We start from the raw sequence: 17,792 nt of genomic DNA, 5'->3' as shown, positions 1-17,792 counted from the left end.
AAAGATGGGCCAATCTTCTCTTTCATGCTCATCTGCTCTTTTCTCTATGGCTAGGAAGGAAAGGCAGGGGAGAAACAGGTCAAACTTCCCCACTCTTGAGTCAGGCACCGGTGGCTCATGCCTATAATCCTAGCTACTCATGTGGCTGAGATCTAAGGATCGGGGTTCAAAGCTAGCTTGGGCAGGAACGTCTGTGAGACTCTTATCTCTAGTTAACCACCAGAAAACCAGAAAGTGGTGCATAGCTCAAATGGTAGAGCGCTAGCCTTGAGCTAAAGAGCTCAGGGATAGTTCCCAGCCCCACTGGAAGGGAAAAAAACAACAACAAAAACTTCCCTAGTCTTTCCATCTTTCCGTCTTCCATTCCTGAGATTTTCTTCTCCTACTTTCCTCCATAAGTAATCATTTTAATACTGATTACATGCTAAAGGGTTACATAAAAAGTATTATCAAAGGGGCTGAGAAGGTGGCTCTGTGGTAGAGTGCTTGCCATGCATGCAAGAGGCCCTGGGTTCAATTCCTCAGCACTACCTATGTAGAAAAAGCTGGAAGTGGTGCTGTGGCTCAAGTGGTAGAGCACTAGCCTTGAGGTGAATTGCTGAGGGACAGTGCCCAGGCCCAGAGTTCAGGGCTCACAACTGACAAAAAAAAAAAAAAAAGAAGTATGAAAGTAAACTTAAACTCTATCTTATTATATTAATGTGGCCATAAAAAATTGAAAATCATGTTGGATGTAATAGGACATGCCTAATCTGATTACTAAATTGGCTAAGACAGGAAGATTGTGAGCTCAAGTCCAGCCTGGCCTATACAACAAGACCCAATCTTAAAAGAGAAAAAGAAAAAAAAAATTGATGTTTAGGTTCAGGAAGAAGAAAAAAAAAACACAAAACCCTAACCTCAGAATTTAGGGGAAAGACTAGAGGAAATGGTACAAATTCTAAGACTTTAGAAGAGAAATTCACACACCCATTTCAAAGGTCCCTCGATACTCCTTTTTCTCCAGGAACACTTACTATTCTCCTCCCATTAGAAATTCAAATATTTCTCTACAAAAATTGAAAATGAACTCAAACCACAATCTGAAATCAGAACTGTATTTGTCTGGGCAAGCAAAATATGACTATAAAGAAATGGGTTTTAAGTCAAACGCAATTACTTCTGTGAATAATTTCACATGCCAAATAACTCTTTAGAAGTTTTAAGGGTGGGAACACTTTAAAGCTTAGCAATAGAGTAGCTGAGATTGAATCTGGTTTTGAAAACCCGTGACTAGGGCTTCTTTGAAACACCCAGAAATGGAGTCATGGCCTTCACTATTTGATTTAAAATCAAAATTGGATATAAAAAGCAACTGCCTGCAACAAGTCAGCACATCATAATTTTACATTTTATTTGTGATTAATGGCAGTGTTCTATAATATTGTCTTCAGAGAGTATCTTAAAATTAATCATCTTCCTCACAAAGTCATTTGGCTATTTCATGACTAAGCTCCTATGGACAAGACCCAAGTCAGGCTTACTGAACCATCAGTTGAATAAGAAAAAAGTAGATGAAGCCTACTCAGAGCTTGAGTCAGAAGACCTGGATATAAAACATGACCTATCACCAGTGCCAGATTTTGTTGCCCATTTTGTATAATGCATACCCACCTTAAAATTCTGAACCAAATGGTCAAATCTAAACAGTAAAGGCATGAGTTCTCATTCATCTGATTTCTTAAAATAACCCACAAGGAGTACCTCATTCAATTTTCCCTAATTACTTAGCAATCATACTTATTGCTATGATTAATATTAATAATCTGTGAGATTTTTTTCCCTGTCCATTTTGCAAATTTCTCATCTTTAAGAGTCAAAGTTAGCCAGGCACTACTGGTGGCTCAAGCCTGTGATCCTCGCTACTCAGGAGGCTGAGATCTGAGGATCGTGGTTCAAAGACAGCCCTGGCAGGAAAGTCTGTGAGACTCTTATCTCCAATTAAGCACCAGAAAAGCGAAAGTGGTGCTGTGGCTCAAAGTGGTAAAGCTCTAGACTTGAGTGGAAGAGCTCAGGGACAGTGCCCAGGCCCAGAGTTCAAACCCCACACCTGACAAAAGAAAAAAAAAAGCCAAAGTTATAAAAGGAGGAAGAAGGAAAATATGTTAGAAGAATGAATTTGTTTACACGTAGAAATGCCAATAAAAAATTGGGTCTGGGGTTGAAAACCCTGAAAATAAATCTAAACCAGATACAATATTAAACCTAGTATTTTTTCTAACAATATTTAAAAGCAATTTAGTCTCTTCTTTTATTAAATATAATTTAAAGCAAAAGCCAGAAATTAGATGATCTATATGTTACAAAATTTGAATTTAAAAGGTCACTTTTTGTTGTTGTTGTTTTGTTTTTTTACAGGTCTTGGGCTTGAACTCAGGGCCCAGGAGCTACCCCTGAGCTTTTATTTTGTGTGCTCATAACTAGCACTCTGCTGCTTCAGCCACAGTTCCACATCTGGCTTTTTTTTTGGGGGGGGGGTGATTAATGGGAGATACGAGTCTCACAGACTTTCTTACTCAGGCTGCCTTCAAACGGTGATCCTCAAGTGTAAGCTTCCTCAGTAGATATGATTACAGGTATCAGCCACCAGCACTGGCATAACTTTCAACATCAAATACTATTAATTAATTTAATTAGGTTCTTGCTTAATCTTGTACATCTTTTTCACTGATGGCTGGCAATCTACCAACTGAACCAGCCTCCAGTCCAAATAACATTATTTTTAAAAGGCCCCATTTGTAAGCCAGAAGGTGGCTGGTGACTCACACCTATAATTATAGTTACTAAGGAGGCTAAGTCTGGAGAACTGTGGCTTGAGATTAGCCTGGGTAGAAAAGGTAACTGAACTCTGTTCTCCAAAATAACCAGAAAAAAGCTGGGCTAGAGGCATGACTCAGCTTAGCCCTGGAGTTCAAACCCCAGTATCACAAAAAAGAGAGAGATTTCTATTTGTAATTTGACATTAAGATGTAGTATTATCTCCTTTGTGCTTTTTCTTTTCCCTCCTGGTTGTCTACCACTTGAGCCACAGTGCCACTTCCGGTAAGATTCTTTTCTTTTTTTTTTGTCGATCATGGGGCCTGAACTCTGGGCCTGGGTGCACTATCCCTGAGCTCTTCAGCTGAAGGCTAGCGCTCTACCACTTGAGCCACAGTGCCACTTCTGGCTTTTTTCGACAGGAATCGAACCCATGCATGCAAGGCAAGCACTCTACCACTGAGCCACCTTCCCAGCCCCCAGGTGAGATTCTTATCTCTAATTAATGATCAGAAAACCAGAAGTGGTGATATGGCTTAAAGTGGTAGAGTGCAAGAAGCCTTGAGCAAAAAAGCTTAGGGACAGTGTCCAGGCCCTGAGTTCAAGCCCCACAACCAACCCCCCCCCAAAAAAAAGATAAATAACTACTAAGTGAAAAGTTCTACTTTTAAAATTTTACTTCAGAAGATAAGAATTTTGCTAATATAAAATGTATCCTCACATCATTAACTGGAGCTCAACTACTTGAGATAGATTTATTTGTCTATTTGTTTGTTTTTATTTATATAAATATTTTAATATAACCAAATCAAATTTATTTTTCCTTTCTCTTTTTGCCCTCAGCCCTTTATCACAAATTTAGATAATTTATACTATATTTTCTCAAACTAAAGCAGAGACTTTTTTTTTAAGAAGAGTGAAGATTCTGAGTCAAGTTAAATAGTTTTTCATTTTTAAACGTTTGCATAGACCAGCCATATCTCAAAAAGACTATAATTTTGCCAAGTGCTAGTGGCTCATGCCTGGAATCTTAGCTATTCTGGAAGCTGAGAATGAGGACTGGGGCTCAAAACCAGCCCAGGCAGAAAAGTCCATGAAATTCTTACCCCTAATTAATCATCAAAGAGTTGGAAAGGAGCTGTGGATGAGTGCTAATTTGAGCAAAAAAAGCTCAAGGACAGCATCCTGCTGTCCCACAATTTTGTCAATGAAAAGCTAATCATTGTAATAATGTTTCCACTTAGTGAGGATCATCATCACTACATAAAATATACTGATAGCTGGGTGCCAGTGGCGCATGCCTATAATCATAGCTACTCAGGAGGCTGAGATCTGAGGATCCAGGTTCAAAGCCAACCTGTGCAGGAAAGTCTTTGAGACTCTTATCTCCAATTAACCACCAGAAAACTGGAAGTGGCGCTGTGGCTCAAAGTGGAGAGCGTTAGCCTTGAGCTGAAGAGTTCAGGGACAGTGCTCAGGCCCAGAGTTGAAGCCCCACGACCAACCAAAAAACAAAGAAAAGAAGAAAGAAGAAAGACAAAAGGAGGAGGAGGAGGAGGAAGAGGAGGAGGAGGAGGAGGAGGAGGAGGAGGAGGAGGAGGAGGAGGAGGAAGAAAAGAAGAAGAAGAGGAGGGGGAGGAGGAGGAGGAGGAGGAGGAGGAGGAGGAGTTGACGCAGCAGCAGAAGCAGCAGCAGGGGGGGAGGAGGAGGAGGAGGGAGGAGAAGGAGGAAGAAAATTTGCCGATAGAAGTTTTCTTAAGGGTCATGTAGCCTGAACTACACTTTTAGGTGTCACATAAAAAAAAATTAGAAAACTTCCAAATGCAGATTCCTATTGTCTCTTGAAGGAGCTGAGACTTTGTAACACAGGACCCACATGTCCATGTAGGAGAACCTGCATGGAGTGCCCTAGTACAAACATGCTTCCAGGTATCCTAGGCTTTACCTATCTCCTTTGCTAGTCTGTACTGTCACTCCAGCTCAGTTTACAATTCACAGTTGTGATCCATCTTGAGAATTCTAGTTCTCCATACAGCAACTCTCTCTTACCTCCACCTTCACAGCCCTCTACACATACATATTCACATACAAACTGCTCTTTGCTTATTATTAGTCAACGCTACTTTCAGATTACCAGTTTTTAAATTATGCTACCTCATTGCATATGAATTCTCTCTTCTGCCTAGAATGCTTTTCCCAACTATCTATTAGTTGTACCTATTATTCATTCAAGGTCATCTATACCCTTCCCTAGCCTTTCCTGCCATTTAACACTACCATGGCCCAGTAGAATAGACAGATAGCTCTTGGGTGGATGGTGTAGCTCAGTGGTACAGTGCTAGTCTAGTATGTGCAAAGCCCTGGGTTCAATCCCCAACACCAAAGGAAACAAAATAGCTCTTTCCTTTCCACTCAACCTGTTGCATGTATATGATTTCATGTCTCTTTCCCTTTCCTGCTTGTCTACAAAACTTCTGAAAACAGGACCTTCATCCCTTATCTTTCTATCTCTTCTATGCCTATCTGTAGTGTTTGGTATATAGTGGATTAACAATGAGTATTTGATAAATCAGTAAAAGAATAACTGATTTCTTTTCTGGGAGGGAAGAGTATCTGGGAAATAAGAAAAGAATCAGCATTCTAAATTATTCATATACATAAAAAAGTAAGAACGGTTAACACTAAATGTTAACTCAAAACATTCTCATCTGTATATAATACATCATTACCTTATACTTAGAGAAATAATTTTTAAAGAACTGCTATTCTAAAACATTGTTATATTCAAACATCAACATTAGGCTAACACATTTAAAAACATAATCATTAAGTTAAAATAGCTTAATTATATACCTAATACACACATTTTTCTTAATTAAAATGCTGCCATTGTCTAGCATACCCAGATGTTTATGGCATTACAAGTAACATTTTAACCACTAAAGACAATTGAGAAAACTGCATCTGGTACCTCTTACATGTTTCCTCTAAAATCACTACTTCTGCCAAAAACATCCATAAAGAAATCTCTCCAAAGATTTGGGTAACAAAGCGTCTGGGAATGTATTTGGCCTATATTCAACAGGACGTTATATGTTTTCTTGCATAATCACATCCTGGAGAACAGAATATGTTTATTTAAAATAAAAACTCTATCATACAGCACCATGAAGGTAGTTCCATGAAAAGAACGCTTTAAACTGCTTTTATAGTTTGTAAATTTAAAGCATGTTTTTATGCTTCTTATAACAGTTTTATTTGGACTCATTTTATACATTTTTCTAGATTTTCTTTTAAAAATATTCTAAGGAAATTTTCCACTTTTTGATTCAGAGAAGACTTTTAAAGAGCAGTCACTAAATTTCTTCTTTTTTTAATCAGCTATTGCTAGATGTTGGTGGTTTATGCCTATACTCCTACTCAGTTGGTTGAGATCTGAGGATGTTGGTTGAAAGTCAGCCTGAGACAGGAAACCAAAAAGCCCAAAGTGGATCTGTGGTTCAAGTGGACAGATAGAGCTAAAGACTTTCTGATGCTAGAACTGAATTTTATTGATTATAAAAACGTAATTTTCTTTGCACAGCATAAATTCACTCTTCAATAATAGTAACTGAAACAAGATGTATCTTGTGCTTTGTATTTCTATTTTATCCAATCATTTTCACTTAAGCAGGAATTTATCACAAGGATGACATTAGAAAACAAGCTAAAGAAGTAAAATGTTGGGTTGGGAAAGGGGCTTAGTGGTAGTGTGCTTGCCTAATATGCATGAAGCCCTGGGTTTGATTCCGCAGTACCACATACACAGAAAAAGTCAGAAGTAGCATTGTGGCTCAAGTGGTAGAGTGCTAGCTTTGAGCCCTGTGTCCAAGTCCCAGGACTGGCAGAAGAAAAAGAAGAAAGAAGAAAGAAGAAAGAAGAAAGAAGGAAGGAGGAGGGAGGAGGAGGAAAAAGAAGGAGGAGGAGGAGGAAGAAGAAGAAGAGGAAGAAGAGGAAGAGGAAGAAGAAGAAGGAGGAGGAGGAGGAGGAGAAAGATGACAGAAAGAGGAGGAGGAGGAAAGAAGAAGTGGAGGAGGAGGAGGAGGAAGCAGAGGAGGAGGAGGAGGAGGAAGCAGAGGAGGAGGAAGGAGGAAGGAGGAAGAAGGAGGAAGAGTAGAAGTAGTAGTAGTAAAATGTCCACATATTTACAAGCCATCTTTGAATGGCTCGGCTATAGTCCAGGTGTATGGCCTGAAATATACAGGTGTATATTTTCTCATCACTAACAATCCTATGACAATTCTGAACTCTTGACCAACTCAGAATATAGACAGATGATGTCCTATCTGCTTCATAAAATAGTGTGTTAAGTTTGAGAAAACAAATATAAGATGACATATGAAATAAGTCTTTGGAATTATACTGAAAAAGAATACTCAGCTGGGCACTAGTGGCTTGTGCCTGTGATCCTAACTACTCAGGAGGCTTAGATCTGAGGACTGTGGTTCAAAGCCATCCTGAGCAAGAATCTCCAATTAACCACCAGAAAACTAGAAGTGATTCTGTGGCTCAAAGTGATAAGAGTGCTAGCCTTGAGCAAAGATCTCTGGCACAGCGCCCAGGTCCCAAGTTCAAGCCCCATAACCAAAAGAAAAAAGAAAAAAAAATACTCTTAGATATTAAAATAATTTCTAGAAAGGAGGGTAACTGTAATCCTTCTATCCAATATCATCTATTAAAATACTATACCTACAGGATCTTGGGGTTTCTTTCGTCACTGAGGGTATAAATTAGTCCTTATAGTTTTAAACAGTCCTTATAGTTTTAAAGAGTTCTTTTACTTTTTAGATAAAATCCCAATAGTGGTTTAAGGTTCTCTTTGAGTTCTTTCCTCCGTGAAATGTTGGCTGACCCTTAATGGAGTTCTAGAGACTATGTAGTCTAAGTACTACTATCTTTTTTTTTGGGGGGGGGCGCTCAGTTGTGGGGCCTGAACTCTGGGCCTGGGCGCTGTCCTTCAGCTCTTCAGCTCAAGGCTAGCACTTGAGCCACAGCACCAATTCCGGCTTTTTTTTCTGCTAATGTGGTGCTGAGGAATAGAACCCAGGGCCTCAAACATGCAAGACAAGCGCTCTACCACTGAGCCACCTTCCCAGCCCAGTACTACTATCTTAAATGACTAACTTACAGTGTATCTACGCTACCTGCCATTAAGCTTCTTGAACTAAGCAGCTAATTCTCATTAAATACTTACTTAGTGACTAATAAGCATCTATCTTCATGTTTTTTTTATACAAGATCTGTAAGTACCCCCTTAGTTGCATGTACATGGCATTAGCAATTACATACCTTGAGAAGTAAATTGAAATCATCTATATTCACCTGTTTTAATATTGTCATTCATATGACAGGTCTAATCATACACACACAAACACATACATCCATACATGTATATGTGAAAGGGTAACAGGTAACTCAGGATCTTGAACTAGCTAGTTAGACACTTTACTATTTGAATAATGTCTCCAGCCCTCTCTTCATGTCTGACCAGACTGAGTCATCTTATCTTTGGTAGCAATAATATAACCAACTATTTTGACTATCGCTTTTAAAATGAGTTTCCTGATATTGTTCAAATGTTGAAATTGAAAGTCAACTAATCATTAGTCTACAAATTCATAGAAATAAAACAATACTTTGCCTCTACAATTCAAGTCCCTGTGTACTTTCTTGCAACAAAAATCAATTTGTCTTTTTCAAAATTGTTTCTCCTGGCAAAAATTTTTGCTGTCTGGCCAACTTCTGTGTTAAAAATAAAATGCAGTATTACAACATCAATCAGCATTTTAAGTACTTAATGATTTATAAAGGAAAATATACAGTGATGCTTTTTGAAATAACTAAGCCAATCAAGAATTTATTTACATTAGTAAATCAAGAGTAAAGCTTTGAGAAAATAAAGTCACATTTGTGTTTAGAGATAAAAAAGCAGTATTAAGCACTTGGGTAACATGAGGAAACATTGTTAGAAGAGCTGAAAAGGGCAAGAATAATTTAATTTAAAGACATAACAGAACCAGCCATCTTTGTATTTCCCTTCCTGTCTGTGCCACATTGGCTCCCTGCCTGCCTTTCAAATCAAACAGCACTTGTACAAACCTAATTAAGTAGAGTTCTCTCCATTAGTAATACTGATTCCAGAAAATGAGCACCACCATCCTGTACATTGATGATGAATAGCCATTATAATTTTTATTTGAAGAGGAACCCAGGCTACTTGTCTTAACAGAAAATATTTGACCACTGGGAGTTTCAATGGGCACCTGAGCAAGTACTAACCACTACAAAAGCCTGTGACATTTTTCCTGACTACATGGATCATGAGCTAGGAATGACTCTGGTAGACAGGGAAAGTGGCCTTAGAGATTACAGAGGCATGATGCATATTACTGAGTTACTGCAGACCAAGGATACTTTCATTACTCTAGCTAAGCCCCAAGACATGAAATCTTTAGCTAACACTTTCAGTTGTACTGTAGTTGTACTGGTATGAGATCTAACTACATTATTTTGCCAATAATTGCTGCATCTTGTTAGAGCAGCCTTTTGGACAGTGAAGGCACAGTATAGAGGATACTACCATATTTGCAAAGATGTAGCTTTCTAGAACAAAAGACAATTCTTTTCTTGACATGGCAAGACCATGTACTCTAGAGATGAGTGTTAAATCTCAATTTCGTTAACCTATAAAAAGAATACTCTTTACTTTGGAATTGAGGCAAATGTAAAAGGAAAAGACTAATTAATACAGCCTATGTTATGTCAACTGTCTATAATATATACTTAGTACATATTCTTTCCTCACTGCTCATTTCCAGGTCCTCCTCTAGATTTAGATTTCCTAGATAGGCAATTCTTACAAAGCAGAGGTCTTTTAGAATTATTTTGAGGCTAGTTACACCACATTTGTCTTAGTTTTGTTTCTTTGTTATATTCCTAAGACACTTCCACTTTCTGTCTCTTGGAATTAGGCCAAGCTGTAGGTTTGTGCTTTACTCTCCATGCTCCAATGGTTTGCTTCAATGGCTGGCCACCGTAGTGACCAAGTCACTAATCCTGTTTTAACAGTATTTCTTCTGTTCTATACCCTTCTAATTTCTATTTTATGATAGATGGCATGCATTTTTTAATTTCTTAATTATATTTCCTGTTACGGCTATGGCAACATAGACCCCTAAACCTTATGCATTTCTAAGCTCCATTATCACCCTTACAATTGTCTTAAACCGTTGCCTACTAAATACAGCCCCAGAACAACTTCAACTTCCTGATTATCACTAAGTCAGAGACTAAATGAGTGCATGTCTTCACTGTCAGCTATTAGGAACAACAAAGTACTATGAATTATCTGGTAATCTGGGGCCCATCAGATAATCTAAATGCAAAGCTCACTTTAGGGAAAGAGAGAGTGCCAAAACCAAACCAAAACATGACAAGTGCCTAGGTGTAAAGCCTCATCTGCAATCAACAATCTAGTTACTTATACCCAGATGTCTGTTTCACAAAGTTAATCTTTTATTTGAGAATATGTATGATAGATACAGTATCTACGGTAGAAATGGAAGTTACCCACCAACAATGTTGGTCTCACTCAGCTGTACCAACACATAATAGAAGACTACAGTTCAACTAGAAACAAAGGAAAAGGGGGAAAAACCTACTTTGTTTTTTAAGTTCTTCAAGCTGCTCTTCCTTTAGATCTAACTGCTCTGTAAGTCTTGATGCTGAATCCAGTGCAGCATTTGCTTCATCCAAACGTTCCTAAGGGAGAGAAGTTCATTAAAAATTCAGCATGCAAAAACTGTTCTACACCCCATGGGCTAAGAAGACATGTTGCAGCTTACCTAATGAAGCCATATCTCTGTGACCTGGGGCAAGTCTATGCAACTAAAAGTTATCAAAGACAGAACCCTCAGCCTTTCTCAACAAACATTGCCTTTTTAATAAAGAAAATGCTACTAAAAGACAATATGACAAATTTAAAAAAAAAGAATAAGATGTAAAACAAAAAAGATAAGTCAAGAAATATAGCAACAAATGTTCTTGCTCTTTTAAGTATTACAAGTCCAACATACATAAAGCGATGTTTCATTATGACTTTACTGCTTGAATTTTATTTCCCTGACTACTATTGCATTTGAGTATTTTTGTCTGTTGTTACACGACAGCTGGATCTGCTCTTACATGAAAACCTCTTTGTATACTCTGGCAGTTTGTTTCTACTGAGCTGTCTCTCTTGTCAGTTTGTAAGAATGCCTTGTTTCCAGATAAGAACCCTTTGTCATCTACAATAAACAAACACTTTTATCAGATATGCATTTTTCTACTGACTATACTGTTTTTTGCCATTTAAACACCATTGAATGATATATAGTCAAAAATGTCCTACTCTGATTTTATAGCATCGTGAGTTTAATCTGTTAGGATCCTCCGTGCCCCTAAGAATGTACATGTAGTCTTTTAGATCTTACTGCAAGACATTTGTATTTTTATTTTTTTGGTCGGTCGTGGGGCTTGAACTCTGGGCCTGAGTATTGTCCCTCAGCTCTTCAGCTTGAGGCTAGCGCTCTACCACTTGAGCCACAGCACCACTTCTGGTTTTCTGGTGGTTTATTGGAGATAAGAGTTTCACGGACTTTCCTGCCCGGACTGGCTTTGAACCAAGATCCTCAGATCTCAGCTTCCTGAGTAGCTAGGATTACAGGCATGAGCTACTGGCGCCCGGTTAAGACATTTGTATTTTTGCATGAAAATCTTTAAATTTAGTCTTTCTCAGTGGGGATGTTTTTAACAGTTTCTAGCCCACTAAATGTCAAGAGTCTCTCAGTCACAGTAGGGGTCAAAATTATTTCCAGATAGTCAACATGTACTCCCAGCTGAGAATCCTTGCTTTAACACAACTGGAATCCATTTCTGAATATGGTGTACTATCAAGTCCAGTTTTGTTTCCTTCTTTATGAATAGTTGGCCAATATCATTTATTAAACTATCTTTTTTTCTTATTAAGTTAAATTATTTTAGTTTAAGGTATAGTTTTAAATTCTCAGGTATCACGAGCCTTATTTATGGCTCCTTCTATTCACTAATAGACCCAATGTTTCATTCGTTGATAGCTCTATTTAGACATACTATAGACAAGTCCCTCCTCAACACTATTCCTTCTTATAATTTTCTTGGTTATTCTAGATAACTTACCCATTAAAATTTCAGGCCAAAATTTCAGAGTGATAGCTTATAGATGTGTTATCTTGGATAGGCAATAATGTAGACATTGCTAAGAAGATAAGTATAAGTAAGGCACAATGATCTGGGATAATCTGTGGCCTGACTGGACCAGCTGGAAGTTCTTAAAAGAAGAGATTTGCCCTCCCTTACAAAAAGCCAAAAAATTCCTTTTTAGGACAGTAGCTTCTGCCTAGAATCTAGGCTGCTGTGACTTTCCTTCCTGCCTGTGAACAACAGCCTGAGTTCTATCCTGCTTTTGATGTGCCCTTCCCAATTTCACTGTAGATTTGCCTAGCCAGTCTCTGCATCCTATGGTCAATTCCTTGGCTGATAGTTCATGTCTATAATCCTAGCCACTCAGGAAGCTGAGATCTGAAGACTGCAGAAGCCATTCCAGGCAGAAAAGTCCATGAGACTCTTATCTACAATAAAATACTCAGAAAAAGCCAGAAGTGGTGCTGTGGCTAAAGCAGTAGGAACCAGCCTTGAGCAAAAGAAGCTCAGGGACAGAGCCCAGGCCCTGAATTCAAGCCCAAGAACTGGCAAAAAAAAATTCCTTAAACCTCTCACAAGTGTGTGTCTGTGTGTATTAGACATATAAATTTATGTATATATGCACACACAGGTTGAGTTCTAACATATACAGAGGGAATGAAATAAAAACATTTCAATAAAAATGTACTATTCAAAATCCACAAAACTAAATTTGAGGTAAAAGAAATTTACTTTCATTTACTTTTTTTTTGTTGGTTGTAGGGCTTGAACTCTGGCCAGAGCGCTGTTCCTCTGCTCTTCAGCTCAAGGCTAATGTTCTACCACTTTGAGCCACAGTGCCACTTCCGGTTTTCTGGTGGTTAATTGGACTTTCCTGGCCCAGGTTGGCTTTGACTGTGATCCTCAGATCTCAGCCTCCTGAGTAGCTATGATTATAGGCATGAGCTAACGGTACCTGTCTTCAAATTACTTTTTAAATCTTATAGTTTATAAGATTATTAAAAGGGGCTGGGAAGGTGGCTCAGTGGTAGAGTGCTTGCCTTGCATGCATGAGGCCCTGGGTTCACTTCCTCAACACCACATAAGCAAAAAGAAAAAAGCCGGTAGTGGCGCTGTGACTCAAGTGGTAGAACACTAGCCTTGAGCTGAAGAGCTGAGGGACAGCACCCAGGCCCAGAGTTCAGGCCCCACGACCAGACCCGCCCCCCCCAAAAAAAAAGATTATTAAAAATTACAACTATACTAATGGCTGGGCACTGGTGGCTCACGCCTGTAATCCTAGCTTCCCAGGAGACTGAGATTTGAGGATTGTGGTTCAAAGCTAACCTGAGCCAGGAAAGTCCATGAGCCTCTTATCTACAATTAACCACCAGAAAACCGGAAGTGGCACTGTGACTCCAAGTGGTAGAACCTTAGCCTTGAGCTGAAGAGCTGAGGGACAGCACCCAGGCCCAGAGTTCAAGCCCCACAATTGATAAGAAAACAAAACAAAAAAGAAAAACTACACTAATGCTTTTTGAATATCATTTGTATTTTTCTTTTTTTTCTATCATTTGTTTGGTTTTCATTTCATTAGCTTCAGTTTTTACCTTTATTAATTTCAACCTTTTCCTTCTGATTTTTAAACAGTATATTATATTTTAAATTAAAAAAAAACTACTTTAAAAAGATTTGAGCCAGGCACAGTGGCTCATGCCTGTATTCTTGTATACTTGGAAGGATTGTGGTTTGAAGCTAGTCCAGGCAAAAGACTCCATGTCTAACAATAAAACGCTAGGTATGGTTGCACACACCTGTCATCTCAAATATGTGGGAAGCATAAACAGGAGGATTATGGTACAGGTAGAAATGTGAGATCCTACCTGAAAAATAACTAAAGCAAAAAGGTCTAGGGGAAAGGCTCAAGTGGTAGAGCACCCACAGAGCAAGCACAAGGTTTTGAATTTATACCCCAATACTGCCCCTGTCCCCTTAAATAAAAAGATCTGAACTTCAGGCAGTTTCAGAGAAGATATTTTAGAACCAGGGGACACAAGTGAAAGCATGGGAAAATGTATTAATGAACTCTGATGAGTAAGCATAAGTGGTCAATAAGCATATTAAAAGATGCTTGATTACATTAATAATCAGGGAATACTACAAGAAGATATAGTTCTGCTGTGATTGGAATGTGTCCTCTAAAATTCATGAGTTCCAATAAGGGAGGGTCTAATGTTTGAGCAGTGGTAGGAACATGTCCCTGGGGAACAGATAGGAGAGAGGAGAGAAAAAGGAGAGAGAAGAGGGAGAGAGAGAGAGAGGAAAAGCTAGAGAGAGAGAGAGAGAGAGTGTGTGTGTGTGCCAGGCCAGTCCTAAGGCTTGAACTCTAGGCCTGGTCACTATCCCTCAGCTTTCTTGCTCAATGCTAGTGCTCTACCACTTGATCTGTAGTTCCACTTCTGGTTTGTTTGTTTTTTTTTGTCAGTCATGGGGCTTGAACTCTAGGCCTGGGCGTTGTCCCTCAGCTCTTCAGCTCAAGGCTAGTACTCTACCACTTGAGCCACAGTGCCACTTCTGATTTTCTGGTGGTTTATTGGAGCCAAGAGTTTCACGGCTTTTCCTGCCAGGCTGGCTTTGAACTGTGATCCTCAGATCTCAGCCTCCTGAGTATCTAGGATTACAGGCACAAATCACTGCACAAGTCACTGGCACCCAACAGGAGTTAGTTTCTTATAAAAGGACAAGTTCAGCTCCCTCTTGCTGTCTGTCTCTCTCTTCTTGGCCTCTTTTTGCCATTCAGCCAAGAAATGATGCAGCAATAAGGCCTTCTTGCTGTCTATCATGGGCTTCGAAGCCCCCAAAACTATTAAAACATTTTATTTAATTATTTATATTATCCAGTCTGTGATATTCTATAAAAAGCAGCATAAAACAGACTAATAAGCCTTCTTAGTGGTAAAAGTTTGGCAAAAACTTTAAAAATTTGAGCTGAGAGTAGTGATGCACACTTGTAATCCTACCTACCTAGAGGGCAGAGGTAGGAAGATCTCAAGTTCAAGACTAGCCCAGGCAAAGTTAGTAAAACTATCTCAAAACCAAAGTACAAACAAAATACTTGAGGGCAAGGCTCAAATGTTAAGAGTGTTGGCCTACTATGTGCAAAGTACAGATAATGATGATGATGTTAACTATCAAAGCATAAAGTGTTGACAGGATGCATTGCTGGTAGGAGTAAATTAGTACAACTGTATTAGAAAAAACTTTGCCATCTTCCAATAAATATCCTTTCAAATGCCCTTTCATACCATATTTGTTATGCCTACTCTAAATTTCCACTCAGCTAAGGAGAATCTGAGTGTTTTATTCATAGTTACATTTAGCAGGCTGGACAGAGTCACCACTCTCACAATATTCACTAAATGAATGCTCCCTAAGATTATTGCCAAGACAAAATCCTAACAGCAGTCGTATCATGAATAACACAATTTATAACAGAAAACTGTTTTGGCCTACCTGCAATGATAACACTTTTCCTTCCAGATTTTCTGCCTTTTTTTTCCATTCTGTTATAAGCTGTTTTTGCTTTTCTAATTCAGCAGAATACATAGCTTTTTCCTCTAATGAGAAAGGAAAGTTATGTTAGTATTTTACAATTGTATGATAAAACTCTAATTACAAACTACTTAAGAAAAGAGGTGCCAATGGCTCACGCCTGTAATCCAAGCTACTCTGGAGGCTGAGAACTGAGGATTGAGGTTCTAAGCCAGCCCAGGCAGGAAAGCCTGTGAGACTATTTCCAATTAACTACCAAAAAAGCCAGAAGTGAAGCCGTGGCTCAAGTGGTAGAGTATTAGCCTTAAAAAAGCTCAGGGATGGTGCCCAGAACAGCATAAAAAACAAACAAAACAAAACAGCCGGGAGCCGGTGGCTCACACCTGTAATCCTAGCTACTCAGGAGGCTGAGATCTGAGGATCGCAGTTCAAAGCCAGCCCAGGTAGGAAAGTCCGTGAGACTCATCTCCAATAAACCACTAGAAAACCAGAAGTGGCACTGTGGCTCACTCGGTAGAGCGCCTGCCTTGAGCTGAAGAGCACAGGGACAGCGCCCAAGCCCAGAGTTCAAGCCCCATGACCAACAAAGAACCCCAAAAAAACAAAAAACAAAAAAACTCAAAAAACAAAAAAACACTGAATAGCATAAGGCCCCAATACTGGCACATAATAAAACAAAATATGTTACCAGGTGCCAGTGGCTCACGCCTGTAATCCTAGCTACTCAGGAGGCTGAGATCTGAGGATCACAGTTCAAAGCCAGCCCAGGCAGGAAAGTCCATGAGACTCATCTCCAGTAAACTAGTAGTTTACAGGAGTGGTAGAGCTCTCGCCTTGAGCTGAAGAGTGCAGGAACAGCGCCCAAGCCCAGAGTTCAAGCCCTATGACCAAAAGAACCCAACAACAACCAAAACAAACAAACAAAAACCCAAAATATGCCTAAAACAGTTCAAATGGTTCAACAAGAAAAACAAAGCATATATTGCTTTAGTGATCATGTTAAGTGGAACAAAAGTAATGAGGTCAGTATTTCCTCTGCCTAGGCCCTTCTCCATCTTATCTACCTTGGAGATTCTTTTCTCCCTTTATAACTCTATTCAACAGTTCCTCTTTAGCAATGCTCTCTATAGCCTCAATCCAACTTTGTATACATACCTGTTCTAGTAATTGCATTATAAAGCAGACCTAAAGAATTCTTGTGTTGGGGCTGGGAAGGTGGCTTAGTGGTAGAGCGCTTGCCTTGCATGCCTGAGGCCCTGAGTTCAATTCCTCAGCACCACATAAGCAAAAGAGAAAAAAAGCCGGAAGTGGTGCTGTGGCTCAAGTGGTAGAGCGCTGGCCTTGAGCTGAAGAGCTGAGGGACAGCGCCCAGGCCCAGAGTTCAGGCCCCATAACCGGACCCCACCCCAAAAAAAAAAAAAAAGAATTCTTGTGTTTAAAATCCAGGTTAGGCTATGGCTCATGCCTGTAATCCTAGCTACTCAGGACGCTGAGAGCTGAAGATCACAAAGCCAGTTCAGGCAGAACAGTCCCTTATCTCCAATTAACCACCAAAAGGCTCAAGTCGTAACAAGCCAAACTTGAATGACAAAGATGAGACAGGTAGGCCCTGAGTTCAATCCCAAGTAACAGCACTAAATAATAATAAATAAATTCAAGGAGCTAGAGGTGGGGTTTAAGCAGTAGAACACCAGACTGTGAGCAAAAGCATCAGACTCTGAGTTCAATTTCTAGTCCTGGAGAAAAAAAAAATCAATTCAGATGTGGTGGTTCATGCTGTCCAGCTACTCAGGAGGTGAAGGTCAGAAGTTTGAAGATCACAGTTTGAGGCCAGTATATGTGTGGGGAAATATACAAAAACCCCATTATGGTCAGTAAGTCAGGTATGACAGTATATGAGGGAAGCCTAGGTAAGAGGACTACAGTCTGAGACTGGCCCCAGACAAAAATGTGCAATCCTATTGAAAAAATAACCCATCAAAAAGCATCGGGGTATGGCATACATGCTCAAGTGCCTGCCTAGCAAGTGCAAGGCCCTGTTTTCTATGTATACATCGCTCTCTTCTTTGTATTCTCTTATCATACAATCATCCTTCTTCATGTTACCTTTATAATTCCTCAACTTTCACAACTAGTTATAAGATACTAAAACTTTTAGGTACTAAATGTATTTTATATTTGAGTTTCACTTGTAAAAGGAGCCTAGA

At 39.3% G+C, this 17,792-nt stretch overlaps 1 protein-coding gene across 3 annotated transcripts in view; it reads right to left on the bottom strand.

The window, feature by feature from the left end:
• The window catches only part of LOC138831477 (thyroid receptor-interacting protein 11), an 81,634-nt gene that overhangs the window by 13,187 nt on the left and 50,655 nt on the right, over positions 1 to 17,792 (bottom strand). For all 3 annotated transcript variants that reach the window (XM_070028523.1, XM_070028524.1, XM_070028525.1), the window contains exons 15-16: positions 15,547 to 15,650; positions 10,497 to 10,596 (exon numbers count right to left, since the gene is read on the bottom strand). In XM_070028523.1, the coding sequence (XP_069884624.1) occupies positions 10,497 to 10,596; positions 15,547 to 15,650 (204 nt within the window). The remainder of the gene's footprint in view (positions 1 to 10,496; positions 10,597 to 15,546; positions 15,651 to 17,792) is intronic.

Source organism: Dipodomys merriami, unplaced genomic scaffold, assembly GCF_024711535.1.
Source record: "Dipodomys merriami isolate MVZ:Mamm:240054 unplaced genomic scaffold, mDipMer1.0.p SCAF_198, whole genome shotgun sequence".
NCBI lineage: Eukaryota > Metazoa > Chordata > Mammalia > Rodentia > Heteromyidae > Dipodomys > Dipodomys merriami.
This window is presented reverse-complemented; position numbering and strand designations above follow the sequence as displayed.